At 42.8% G+C, this 14,591-nt stretch overlaps 1 protein-coding gene across 3 annotated transcripts in view; it reads left to right on the forward strand.

The window, feature by feature from the left end:
• Window positions 1–1,328: 1,328 nt before the first annotated feature.
• The window catches only part of RCOR1 (REST corepressor 1), a 124,029-nt gene continuing 110,766 nt past the window's right edge, over window positions 1,329–14,591 (forward strand). For 2 of the 3 annotated variants that reach the window (XR_011431891.1, XM_023628439.2), the window contains exons 1-2: window positions 1,334–1,857; window positions 1,942–2,001. Coding sequence is in view for 2 of the 3 variants with exons in the window: in XM_023628439.2 (XP_023484207.1) it covers window positions 1,563–1,857; window positions 1,942–2,001 (355 nt within the window). In the remaining variant the exon portion in view is untranslated. Of the gene's footprint in view, window positions 1,858–1,941; window positions 2,002–14,591 lie in introns of all 3 variants that reach the window. The other variant, XM_023628440.2, reaches the window with a different exon arrangement.

Genomic DNA, 14,591 nt, shown 5'->3' on the forward strand with positions numbered 1-14,591 from the left:
AAAAAAAAATTTCATTTATAGACCTCCTCTGGCCTCCTAATTCTGTACGGACTGCGCGTCGCTTGGGGGCTGGGTGGGGGTGGGGCAGATATGAACCTCCCGGGGAGTCACACTCCCCTTACCCCCATCCAGCTATATAAGGCAGCTACTGGGCCGGCCGGTGGTCACTCTCCGGGGCAGCGATGTCTTGGGCTGGGTGGTGCTCTCCCTCGCCTGGTGCCCGGGGTGGAGTGGGGGAGGCAGGACAGGCAGCAGATCCGGAAAAGTGGCTCTTGCCTCGGAGGAAGTTGACCCTCCTCCCCTACCAAGGGTTTGGGATGAAAATAGCTTCTTCCTCTTTACCCTTCCCGGCCCCCAGCCCATTACTGTAAGTCTCCCTCCCTACTAGAGAAATGGGGAGTGCTCCCCTCCCCCCAGGACAGTTCGGACCCTTCACTGATCTCTAAACAGTCATCGAGGATGTCAGGGACCCCGCGCCCGGACTCTGCGTCCGGGCAGGGGCCGCTGGGAACCCTCCCCTCCGGCCTCCGCAAACGCGGCGCGCCCCGCAACTCGGGCCAATGGGGCGACTCCCCACCTCCCCCACCTCATTAGCAGAAAGCTCCACAAACCCCCGAGCTCCCATGCTGCTTCCTTCCCCTCCAGGGGAGACAGTCACCTGATAACCCTGTCCCCTGCATCAGGGGTCCCCCGGACCTGGTACACCCCAAACCCCATGGGAAAGGTGGGGGCGCAATTAGTTTCTTCCAATTAGTTTCTTCTCTTTGTATAGAACCCATTCAAACTGTGGAATGTAATCCTCCGCGCGAGGGGGAAAGTAGTCCCGACCTTGCATTCAATTTCTGTTCTGGCGTCGTGCATATTTTACTTTTTGAAGCTGATGGGACTCTCAGTGGGGCCCTTCGGTGAATGTCGGGGGAGAGGCGGCGGGGGGTGCGCGCAGGTGAGAAGGGCAGGGGCCGCGGCAGAGGGAGGGGGCGGGGAGGGCAGCTAACTCCCCGCTATTGCCTAGAGAGATGGATCATGGGGCGTAGAGAGATTGCAAACCTCAAACCACGTACAGCGGGCGATACGCGTCAACCGAACCTGACCAACGGAAGCCCCGAGCCTCCCCCTCCCGGCTCCCCTGCCCCGGTCCCTTGGACGGACGGGTGTGCCGAGCCAACCGGGCGGCCGCTCGCCGTCCAAATCCCACAAGAGCCAATGGGAGCGCGTGGGGGGCGGAGCCGTCCCCGCGTCGGGTTGGGCTGCGCGCGGCTTCCCCCCCCCCACCCTGCTCGTCCCAGGCCCCGCCCCCTCCCCTCCCGCTCGCTGCTCCCGGAGTAGTTAGTGCCAGTGAAGTGCGGGCGGCGATGAGAGCGAAAGTTGCGCTCGGCTTGGCGCTGGGGGCTTGAAGCAGCTCCGCGCTCCGCCTGCCAGGGCCGCCCCCAGCCCCAACTCGCGCCCGCGGGCTCCCGCCGCGCCCCCGGCCCCGCGCCCGCCCGCACCCCCTCCCCCGGCCCGGCGCCCCTCCTCAGGAGCCGCGGGTCCCCGCCACTTTAGCCCGGCCCCGGCCCCCGCCGATGCCGGCCATGGTGGAGAAGGGCCCCGAGGTCTCAGGGAAGCGGAGAGGCAGGAACAACGCGGCCAGCGCGGCCGCCTCGGCCGCCGCCGCCTCCGCCGCGGCCGCCTCCGCCTCCGCCTCGGCTGCTGCCGCCTCGGCCGCCGCCGCCGCCTCCGCCTCCGCCGCCGCCTCGGCCGCCGCCGCCCCCAATAATGGGCAGAATAAAAGTTTGGCGGCGGCGGCGCCCAATGGCAACAGCAGCAGCAACTCCTGGGAGGAAGGCAGCTCGGGCTCGTCCAGCGACGAGGAGCACGGTAGGTGGTGGGTGGCAGCCGCCGCGCGCCGCCCCCGCGCCCCCAGCCCGCGCCCGCTGACCGCCGTGCTCTGCTTCCCCGCAGGTGGCGGCGGCATGCGCGTCGGACCCCAGTACCAGGCGGTGGTGCCCGACTTCGACCCGGGTGAGTAGCGCCCCGGGTCGGCCGGCGGCGGGTGCGCCCCGGTCCCCCGCGCCCCGAGGGGGCGGGAGCCCTCGGACAACTTTCTTTTTGTGTGTTCGCCCTGCCGTCCGCGGGGAGAACAGCAGGGCGAGAACGAGGGAGACACACGAACGTGTGCTGCCAACGTGCCTCCGCGCACGGGGAAGGCCCGAGTCGGCCCAGTCGGGTGGGTGCCGCTGTCCCCCTGCGGCCCCGGGGGGAGGCGGCGGTGCCGGGGCGGCCACGCCTGGGCCGGGGCTCCGGCGGTCCCCGGGTCCGGACGAGCCGCGCCTCGGTAGGGGTGGCAGTGCCGGAGAGTTAGCGCCGGCGAGCGCCCCCGACCTGGGACGCCCTCGGCTCGCTTCTCCCCTACCCAGGGTGCCCCCCATGCCTTGTCCTCCTCCCGCCGGTCCCCAGGCTTCCCTCCCATCCCGAGGGCGAGTAGAATAACGACCCCCCCAAATCAGTTAATAAAAGAAGTGTGCTTCCCAGAGGGCGCCTGCCTGGGGAGGAGAGGCTTGTGGCAGTTTGATTTTAGGACCTATTTGTAAATGTGCGTGTATTTCCTTTTTTCTTAAGGAAGGGGTTGTGAAAGAATAGAACCTTCAGAAGCTTTAGCCTAACAAATGGTTTCCACCTCCAAGAGATGCCTACACCCTAGAATGAACATTTAGTTCCCTTGCTGCTAGTCTGTGTGGAAGGAAATTTAAAGTGGTACCAGAAAAAATCCAATCAGACAAAGGAATTCGTCGGATTTTAATACAGGAGATTCTAGGCTGTTTCTGTATGAGACTGTCTTTGAAGATTGTTGGCGTAGAAAATGTTTGGAAGGTCGCGGGTTTTATTTTAGAAATAAAATTCAAAAGAGAATCTTGTGGAACTGGAGTTAACAGTCCTCCTGGTTGGAGGGATTTAGAGCTGGAGGTTCTCTGTGTAGGTTATACCACTAGTTTATTTGAGAAAACAAATGCACGAATGCTTTTCCTTGGAAACAAGACTGCAGAAAATTGCAAGGATCTAGTCCTTGAAAAAAAGCCATGGCTCTTAAGTTGTTATTAAGGTACTAAATTCTGAGTGTTCTTGTTCTTTGAAGTGAAAATACATGGGGATCCCTGAGTGAGCTCTTGGCATTCTGGAAGTAAAAGACCTTTCCCATATTTGCCTTCTACATTTTGGTCTGTTGGTTTAAATCTCTTAAATGTGTGTAGTGTAACACCCAGGTTTGTGTTCTTTTTAAACTCATGTTGGTTTCCCCTTCCCCCACATCTTCCTTTTTTGGTAGTCACTTCTCATAAGAGTGACAGGATAGGACTAGGAGACCAGGCTTTTTCTCTTCTGTAATGCCTTTTCCATTCCTTGGTTGGCCACCAGGGGAAGCATACTGTTTTTTGGTTACCGTTGACCCTATCTTCATTTTGTAGGTCAAGTCCATCTTTGTGTTAATACACAGAACATAAAGCAAAAGCTTGTCACCAAGTTTCCTCCACTTTTTTAAAATCAGCTTGTGTAGATCTTTTAGTTTTAGTTAGTTGCTCGGTTTTTGATACATTTTGGTTATATTAGTTTTGAAAGCTTTATTTAAATATGTTGTATATGCCTAAAGAAAAGGGTATATTTGATGGCAACAACAGGAATTAGATTTCTGATGTTCTTCTAAAGACTGATGTCTGTCTCTGCTTTGTTAGTCATGAACCGGACTTCTTTGGAGTTGTTCTCCATTGAAATGGCAAAGGTAATAGGATCATACTTTGAGCTGTCCTTGCATTTTTGATGGAATGAGTGCACGCATAAATTTGCTAGACACTTGCCATTCTAAAAAATAGAACATCTTAAATGTTCTGTTGCATAGTCTTACTGCCAATTGATTGGGTCTTAGTATTAACATTTCCAAATTTCTTATTTTGTGTTTGTCTTAATCTGGAAAGGAATCTAACTGGTATGAAATAATTTCAAACCCTGTTTTGCCAGTCTGAGCAGTGGGACACATTCCCAGATATGGCTGAAAATGGTGGGACTTTACTGTTTCCTAGTGATTTTTTTTTTAGGTGTGTTCTCGTATAACTTAAAATCTAAGGGAAGAGAAGACTTCCATTTTGGACTAGAAATGGTATACCATATTTGTTTGATGGCAAAAATTTTTTTTTAGATCTTTAAACTTAAGACAGGTTCTTTCCATGAGTACAAGTTAGAAATAATGTAGAATTGAGACTGTGATTTTTACTGCTTTTTCTTTCTCTCTGCCTGAGTTTTGAATTTATCGTTATTTTTTTTTAAACCAGAATTTGGACAGGTGAATGTGAAACTTGTCAGAAAGCCTTTTTTAAGAAAACTGTCTCTGGTAAAGATGTGTGAGTGGAAGAAGTTGATTTTAATTTTTTTTAAGTCAGATTTTATTTGTCCACACTATTCCAACTTGACCCCATTTAATTTTGAAAACAAATGATTGAAACTAGGACCACCTGATATTCCTTACATGGTCCAAGGAAGATTCATTTCAGTCATCCCTCGCAAACAGTGCATGAGGGGGATAGAGCACTGTAGTCCTAAAATGCTGATTCAGTTCTTATAATCTAATTGAGACCTAGGCTAGATCAGTGGACTCTGGCATTACTTGGTAATTAAAATACTGTCTATTTATAGTGATAGAAAAAGTTTCATCAATTAGATTTGAAAACAAAGACCAGAATGCAATTCTAAACGTTTAACTTAGGCTTTGTTCTCGTGTGGTGACCAGACTGTCTTTCTGTATTCAGTGCTGTAGCAAATCTGAGTTGTCACTGGTTTCTTTTAGAACTTAGTAATCATAGAATGCAGTAAGAAGAAGGAATGCTCATTCTAGCCTACCTCCGGTTAGTTATTTCCTACACTTGTGGAGCGTAATTTATTTTGAAATGAGTAGTGTTTTTCTCTCCGAAAGTGTGAATGTTCCCATGATCTTAGCAGTAAGCCCGCAGAGGAGGAATCTGTAGCCTATGTATTTCTTTGATCATTTGTTTGGTCCTCTTCCTCTTTGTTGTCTTCTAGCTAGAGGAGCACAGTGACAGGATTTTAAGGTTGACTCGAGTTCTTTGTTTTCTGAAGTGTGTGTTATTATGTCAACTTCTTTCCCAAGTTGGTTTTCAGTATCACAGTTTGCTAATAGTAACAGTAAGACTCTTACAGAAGAGGATATGTTAATGGTAAAATTTTTGAGGTAAAAGTCCTTTAAATGTGCAACCTGTATTTGGAACATTGAATCCAATATATTTAATCAGATTTGTGGTTGTCAGTGGCTCAACTGTCACTTCAGGGGTAACTTGTATTAGTTAATAAAATGTGTTATGCTTTAACGTGGAATAGTTTTACTGAACAAAGTGTTTTGACATGCTTTTCATTTCTTTTTACTTTGTTCCTCTTAGAACACATTATTTTCTGTGCTTTAGTTCCATTGTAAAAATCAGCTTTATAAATATCCTAAGATTCCTAAGTTTTGGTCAGTACTTTGTGATTTAAACATACTTTGAGGCATTGTTCGCCCCGTGAGAGGTCAGGGTGATGGGGAATCCTCTGAGTGATCGCCTTCGTCAGGTAGTGTAGCAGGGAGACCTAAAGCTGGTTGTCAGGAGATTCAGAGCCCTGTCTCTCTGACTAAGGTCATAGAAGGTAGAGCTGGTCATTTTATCTCTAGAAGCCTCAGTTTCCTCAATCATGAATCAGGGGTTCTTTTCATCACTACTAGTCTATGATTATGTCAATTATAGTCATCTTTTTAATTTCATGTTTCTTTCAGAGGCAATATAGAGTAGACTGGGAGAGCTTGGGCTGTGAGAATCGTCAAACCTGAGTTCCTATCCTGGCACTGCGTCTTGCCAGCCATCTCTTGGTCCTGAGCAAGTTACTTCATTTTTGCCTTCATCTGTAAAAGAGAGACAATGGAACTTCTTCCTTGAGAGAAGGAGTTAACTGTGCTAATACATGTAAAATGCCCAGCATAGTGCCTGGCACACAGTATTTCCTGGTATCCTTATTCTAATTATCGTTCATGTAACTTAAGTTGCCAAGTAGTGGTCCCTGCATTGCCTGCTTTACTGCATCGGTAAGACTGGATTATAACGAAGCCATTGATTTGATTACACATTGTGCAGTGAGATATTTGAAGATGATTGCTTTTAAGTTACATATACCTGCTGCAATTTAGGTAAATATCCTTTCCTGGAAGAGAGAGAACTGGTCCAAAACGTTTATATAGCCGAAAAGAACACTGAGGTCCAGAGAGAGTAGGTAGACCTGTTCAGATCAAGTTTCTAGATAGTACAAAAGAAACCTTGAATCCATTCCTGGGCCAGGGGAAGGCATATTGACTGGGTTCTGAGTTAGGGAGCTTTTGCTCTAAACTTTCCAGTTCTTGACTGAGAGTTAATGCTCTCCAGAAGGGATTCTTCCACCACAGTGCTCCTTTCCAGGCTTGAGGACTGTGATTTACGGGTTAGCTAGTTGAAACTAACCAGAGCAGAGTAGTTTTAAAAGCAATGTTAAAGGTCATTTGTATTCAAGAAATTTAGGCTTACTCTGAGAGAGCCATTTTCCTTGGGGTTATAAAGTTCTTTGGGCAATGTAGTTGAAAAAAATCTTAGTCTTGGGAGATGAAACATCAAAGCTCTATGCAAGTTACTGTATTCTCCCTCAGTTTATGGTACTTTTTGTATTTTCCTCTCTGCTACGTAGATTGTTGTAATTAATTTATGGTTTAACCATCACTTTCTTCTGACCCTTTCTTCAGAGGTTCCAGGCGTAATGTAAAAGAAATAGGGCCTCTGTTTGTCCCCTTACTCTAATGGAACACAGTGATCTTTGCTAAGGAGTATGTGTTAAGTTAGAATTTACATTCAAAACTGAGAGCTTGAAATCACTTTCTGGGAGAGAGAATCTCTGTAGCAACACAGTAAAAAGTCTGAATAAGGTGGGAATTGGGATTGAGTGCTGATTGGATGACTTGGACTGAGTTAATTCCTACAGGTTTAAATAGCAAGTGTGGAAAATATTTGTGACCTTAGAAACTATATGGGTAGAGTTGCAATATAATTTCTTCTACTTTGTGTTCTGGAAGTCTTATTAATACATGTATTTAACTTTTGGTTGAGTTTTATGGTTTCTGTTGTTGTTTTTTTTAAATGGACTATTTTAAAGTAAGTTTAAGGTATCAAAAAGTATTTTGCTAAAATGTTTGAGAGAAATAAATATTTTAAAATAACGTTAAGCGTTATTTAGATGAAATATTAGCATCTCTAAAACTCCTGTTTTTTTCAAATTAGTCAGATTCTTTAGAGATGTGGATTTTAGTAAAAATGGCACACTAGACATAATTCTTTGAAACCTTTGAATTTTCCCTCCTTCAAAGTAATGAGAGAGAAAATTGTAATGTCTGTCTCATCCAACCTTCCTGTGTTCTAGATGAAGAAAATAAAGCCTGGAGAGAGAAAGTGACTTGTATTTGTCTGTCTTTCAATACCTGATCATTAAAAGTATCTCAGGGTAGGCTTGAGGCCAGGTAAGGCCACACTTCAAATTTTCAATGTTTCAGAGCTTTGTTACTGGGTAAAATAATTGAGAACAGTAATATGTGTTCGTATTTTAGAACCAGAAGTAAGATTTAAACTTTTAAAAATTGAAGTGACTAGTTACTGTGCATAATTTGAATGTCTCTAAATTACTATAAGGTAGGATAGAATTGTAGAGATAGAGTTACTGAAAAAATAAACATTTGAATAGAACAGAAAATAACACGTACAGTTATGTATCCACCATTGTGATTAAGCGCTGTTAATATTAGGCCGTAATTGTTTCAGGTGCAGCTGAAGGCTAATTCCTCCACTCCCAGCTTCACTAATTTGAAGTTGATTTATGTTATTCCTGTGATAGTTTGTTTGTATCCTCTGAGAAGCAGATGCCAGGATAGAATTAGGTGTGCAAGAGATTCATAGGGGTAGCAAAAGCTTTCAGAATGGATGTGGGTGTGACATTTATGAAGGAAAACAGAGAAGGAAGGATGACAGTGGTTGGATCAAGGAGCCTAAAGTTGCATTACACTTGGAGAAAATCTGAGCCAGAGCAAAGATTGTTAGAGGTGTCGTTTGGGCAGGAAGGGCCCTGCTCTGGAATGCCTGTGGCGTGAATGCTGCGTGCATCCTGAAGGTGGTGGGCCGCTGGGACTGGGAGCCCATCACACTGCTCTCAGCACTTTCTCTCCTGGAGGGAGATCTGAGTGGCACACTCTCACGGCCATCAGAAGTCCCATGCATGTTTCTGTAGTTTAGTACATACTTAGGTATGGTAAAGAATGTTTTGTTATTGTCAGTGTCTTTTTGCAAATGGAATTATTTGTGCATATCCATTTGCTTTGATGCTTTCCAAACAAGTACATTGCCAGTAACAAGGCACATAAGTTTCGATCTTCACTGTGATGTCAGATTTATTGACTTTTTGCAGTGCTATCCTTTTGTGATTTATGTTTGCATTTTTCTAATTACTGGTAAGATTAAGTGTATTTTTATGTGTTTTTTGGCTACTCAGGTTCCTCTTGTGAATATATCTTTTGTTATTTTTCTATAGGGTGTTGGTCTTTTTCTTAGTGATTTGTGTGAGTTCTTTATATGTTTGAATACCGATCCTTTGTTAGGATTGCATATATATAGTTTTTGTTTTTTCTTTAGTATGGGGTGTTGATTGATTTTCTTTACTTAGAAGGAATATCCAACCAAGGATGTATTTCTGCTCGAAGACTGGCCTTGGTACAGAGCCCCTGTAATATTTGTCACTGGGACTCCTGATTTCTAAGATGAATGTCACTGAGAATTGACACATCTTTTTTGTTTTGTTTCAGTGTTTTCAGTTGATTTGGTGTATTATTAACCGATTGACCCAAATTACAGTGCCTGATAACTTGAAAAGGTCTGATTTGATTTCTATCTAGCATGTAGTTATAGCAGCATGCTAATTAGAGGTTAAAGTTATGGCTTTAGTTCCCATAGTGGTCACTTAGCCTACAAAAGGTGAAGGTGCTATGGACTAAAACTAAATTCAACTGTCTTATGGATTTGCCACTGATTATAAGGAAATAGGTGAGTGTGTGGATGGGAGCGTGCAACTTGTCACCAACAGAAAACCCTCAAAGGAATGATCTATCAGTGCCAGGTCAGCGTGTGCAGACTGTGTGCCAGGCTCTTTTGAACACTTTATATCTATTAAAAATTTTAACACAACAATCACAACAGTCATTTGAGGTAAAGTTATCTCTGTTTTCCAGGTGAGGAAACAGAGGCACCAAGAGGCTTATTGTCATGGTTCAACCTAATAACTTGCCCAAGGAAACCCATTCTAAGATGCCATCAGTTGTAAGATACACCGTTGTTTTATTATCACTAAGAAAGGAAAACACAAGATACCAGTTTCATTCAAATTTCAGTCTCGAGTTTTTCAGGGCGAGTCAGCCAGAAATCCTCTTTAAGGAAACGCACATAGGAGCAGTGCTTTATGGCATCAGTTGCTTAGTTGTTTCCACGCGGCCCCAGGTGTTGTGGAGTTTTATGGTTAGGGTTGCCAGCACCTGCTTCATGTCCAGTTCCTGGCAGTGAAAACATAGGTGAAATGGGAGGTACCTGGCTTGGTTGGGGCAAATTGGAGTGAGTTGCTTTCCTCCTGCACGTACGTTGAAATAGTCATCTGCAGAGCTTAAAACACAATTTCAGTTTCTTTGAGGGGAGCATGATTGTGTGAATTAAGGTTACAAAGGACAATGTTATGTTGGCTACGTTTTAGTTTATGGGTATAACATGGAAATATTTTCTATCTCTCCCCTCCCCCTCCTTGTGTTTTTCTGTGGGTTTATATTGAACTTGAGCTGTGGAATGAATTTAAGAACCATGTCTTGAATAAGGTGTGAAATGATGCACAAATTAAAATATCTAAGTGTGTTTTTAAAAACTCTTGATTTCACCTGTACAGCATTCTGGTTGGTATTGTTCAGCAACTAATTTCTGTCCCTTGCATATTTTTCCCATCCTCCCTCTCTCGTCAAAAAAACAAAAAACAAACTAACCCTGGTCCCCCCCCAATCCAAAGTATATATTTCTTTGTGTTATTAGTGAATTTTGGTGCATTTTTCAAAGACCATAGTATATTTAAAGAAAATTGCAAGCCTCATTCTGATCGACTCACATGTGAGGTTTGCCGTGTGTCATTTGATCATGGTGTAATTTAACTAAGGACTGACTTAACTAAGGACTGGTTTTTGTCTGGCCAGAGCCTCAAGACTTGCTTTCTACCTAAACTGAAGACCTTTAGGTGTCTCTGCTCTTCTGGGAGCTAGTGGTGCCCTGTACTTCTGCTTTCTTGGAGGTGGGAGCATAGTTTTGAGCCACCACTTCAGGTTGAGATATCTTATGGTTTATCTTCTGCTAACTTGTCATAGTTGAATGTGGTTCTGAGTATAAGAAGAATGTGTGCTTGGTTTAACTGACACTCCTTTATTAGGCATTTTGTAATGGACGTCAGATAATTATGTGCCAAATTCAGTTGTTTAAGAAATGGAAACTCAAGGAAAAGTGAGCTTTTAAATTGCAGTTAAAAGCTGATTTTCCCTGTTTTCTATGCCTTTCTCGTAATGAATTCATATGAATTAGAGAGGCACATCTTGCTTAAATACATTCTTTAAAAAATTTTATCAAGTTGAAATTCATATAACGTAAAATTAATCATTTTGAAGTGAGCAGTTCAGTGGTATTTAGTACGTTCACAGTGTTGTGCAACTCCTACTTTGTCCAGTTTCAAAACATTTTCTTCACCCCAAAAGAAAATCTCGTACTTATTAAGCAGTTACTTCCTATTCCCCACTCTCCCCAACCCCTCATACATTGCTGATGGCAGTATACAGAGGGAACCAGGAGACATGGGGTAGTGCTGGAGGGTAGGGAATTGAAGAAACCAGGAATGGTTATCCTTCTTTAGCAGTTTTATGTAGTGACCAAAAGACTACTTGATGGCCTTATGTATGAAAAGGTTAATTAAAATTTTGGAGTTGAGGGACCGGCCCTGTGATCCACTGGTTAAGTTGGCATGCTCTGCTTCGGCAGCCCAGGGTTCGCTGGTAGAATGATCCTGGGCGCAGATCTACACACAGCTCATCAAGCCATGCTGTGGTGGCATCCCACATAGAAGAACCAGAATGTTTTTACAGCTAGGATATACAGCTATGTACTGGGGCTTTGAGGAGAAAAAAATTGGGAGATTGGCTGACCATTGTATTCACTTGAACTTAAGATATTTCTGTGCTGTTCTACATACATACACACACACTCTCTCTCTCTGGATGAAGGTTACAATTCCTGCTTTACCTTTACTGGCATAGAAGCTTCTGGGCTTGGAGCTTGTTCTGCTTTGAAACTTAACATGGATATAGTGAGATCAGGATAGTAGGAACAATAGCGGTTTTACTGAATACCAGGAAGAAGTTTTAGATGAAATGGCCCTTTGATCCAAGCCTTGAAAACTGGGAGTTTTTCAGTGTTTATCATTTTTATGGTGTTTATTAATTACAGAATTAATATTATATAAAATATAAGCTACAAGTGTTAAAAAATTTTGAAAATTCTAATCTTTCTTAAAAATTTGAGTCAATTTTCTGTCTTGAGCTGTATTGTCCATTAGTGTAGCCACTTGCTATATGTAACTATTTACATTTAAATTTATTAAAATTAAATAAAATTAAAACGACTTCTGTCACACCACCCGCATTTCAAGTGCTCAGTAGCCCTATGTAGTTACTGGCTACTGTATTGGACAGCGCAGAACAGAACATTTACATTATCCCAGAAAATTCTGTTGGATAACACTGATCTAGAAGCTCTGATGACTTGAAAGCTTCATTGTTTTAAATTTTTATAGTTCAGAAGTTACGCCTCTTTAATCAAAGTGCATGGTGAAATGTGATATTTGTACAGCTGGTAAATATGATGATTGTGTACTGAATTCTTCTAGTATACTATTTGTTAAAATATTGCAATTAACGTATTCAAAATAAGGCTTCTTGAGAAAGTGGAAATGGAAAACTTAGGAGAGCTTTGTTTTTTTTTTTGTTTTTTATTTATTTAAAGATTTTTATTTTTTTTCCTTTTTCTCCCCAAAGCCCCCCAGTACATAGTTGTATATTCTTCGTTGTGGGTCCTTTTAGTTGTGGCATGTGGGACGCTGCCTCAGCGTGGTTTGATGAGCAGTGCCATGTCCACGCCCAGGATTCGAACCAACGAAACACTGGGCCGCTTGCAGTGGAGCGCACGAACTTAACCACTCGGCCACGGGGCCAGCCCCAGGAGAGCTTTGTTTTTTGAGGTGATTATTTAGTACCTAATTAAACCAAAAAGATGATTAAAATGTATGGCTACATTGAAGATAAATGTAGGACTTGAAAAATGACAATATGAAGGCTCAGCCTTGTCTTGAAAGATTAGGTTTTTAAAAACAGCCTTATTGAGATATAATTGACATAAACTGTATATATTTAAAGAACACAGTTGTAGGTACAATAGGCTACTTGCAGTCCCTTTGTTTACTGATGCTCTGTTCAGTCTTTTCTTCTGTTTCGTTTTGAATATTTTCTATTGCTATGTCTATGTTTACTTTTCTTTTGCAGTGTCTAATATATTTTATTACATTATAATATATTTAATATATAATATGTATAGATTATAAGATATATAATATATTTAGTGTATTTTTCATCTCAGACATTACAGGTTTTATATTTGGAAGTTTGATTTGGGCCTTTTTTTCTTTCGGGGAGGAAGATTGGCCCTGAGCTAACATCTGTGCCAGTCTTCCTCTATTTTATATGTGGGTCGCTGCCACAGCATGGCTTGATGAGTGGTGTAGGTCTGTGCCCAGAATCTGAACCTGTGAACCCTGGGCTGTGACAGCAGTGTGTGTGAACCTAACTGCTACAGCACCAGGCCAGTGATTTGGACCTTTTTTAAAAAATATATTTCATGTCTCTGCTTAATATATGCAGTCTTTCCTCTAACTTCTTGAACACATTGAAATACAGTTATAATTGTTTTGATGTCGTTGTCTACTAATTCTATCATCTGTGTCATTTCTGGGTCTGTTTCAATTGATTGAGTTTTCTCCTAATTTTGAGTTGTCTTTTCCTGCTTCTTTGCTTGTCTGGTAAGTTTTGTTTGGATGCCAGACATTATGAATTTTACTTTGATGGATGTTGGATATTTATGTGTTCCTATAAATATTCTTGAGCTTTCTTCTAGAACATGGTTAAGTTCCTTAGAAATAGTTTGTTCATTTCAGATTCCGTTTTTGAGCCTTGTTGGTGGGATCAGAGCAGTGTTTAGTCTAGGGCTAATTATTTCCCCCTACTGAGCTAATACCCTACTGAGTACTATCAATCGTCTGTGAATTCTGAGATTTTCCACTCTGGCTATTGGGAATAGGCACTTTTCTTGGTCCTTTGTGAGCCTCATGGATTGTTCTCTTTTATTCTTGCGGGTGGTTCTTTATCCAGAAACCCCAAGTATTTTCTTCACAGGCATGTGCTGATCAGTATTATGCCTAATACTCAAGGGGGACCCTTTGCATATCTCTGGAGTTCTCCCTCTGTGCAGCTCTCTCTTTTCTGATATTCTGACCTACAAAATCTAGCTGTCTTGACTTCCCTGGGCTCAGCTTGTCTCCTCAACTTGAGGAGACTGCCTGATTTTCCCCGGGTCCCCCTCCCTGTGCTGCCAGTTGGAAACTCTCTCCAGGCAGTGAACTGGGGCAGTTTTAGGATTTATTTCATTTGTTCCCCATCTCTTGGGGATCATTGTACTTTGTTGCTTGGTGTCCAACATCTTGAAAACTGTTGCTTGGTATGTTTATCCTGTTTTTAATTGTTTGAGATGACGGTAAATCTTGTTCATGTCACTCCACCTTGGCTGGAAGCAGAAGTCTAGTTTTTTTTAAAAAGGAAAGTAGAGGAGTTGGTTATATTCCATTTTTGATAGAAAACGTTAATATATTTCTATATAGTCTTTTACCCCAATCTGTTTGATTTCTTCTTGAAGTTCTTATGGCTTTTAAACTTTTAAATTTGGGTTTTATGTTCATGGAAACATTCTGTAAATAGAATAATAATGCTTTCAGAAACCAGAATACCAGATTTTGTATTTTTATGTAGCTACTATTCATTTCAATATTCATGATGAAGTGTTCAGTTTGATTTACCTCCTCATTGAAATCTGATGATTCTAGCCCATAATTTTCTGAAGGAGTATAGTCTTTTTGAATTCAGTATTCTTTACAAAATAAATTATTTAAAAATTATTCTAATTAGCATACCTCTGATAAAAGTATAATTTAGAAAGTATCTCGTTCTTAGACTATCTTGGACTTCCATCTTGCTGGGATGCAGTAAGATGAGTATTTGTGTGTGTGTGTGTGTGTGTGTGTGTGTGTTTGAGTGTGTGTGTATTCCTTTTGAAGCACTTCTCGTAGAATTTTTATTGTTTCCTAGTCATTTTCAGCTAGATGTCTTTTAGATTTATGAACAT

Source organism: Equus caballus, chromosome 24, assembly GCF_041296265.1.
Source record: "Equus caballus isolate H_3958 breed thoroughbred chromosome 24, TB-T2T, whole genome shotgun sequence".
Classification (NCBI taxonomy): Eukaryota; Metazoa; Chordata; class Mammalia; order Perissodactyla; family Equidae; genus Equus; species Equus caballus.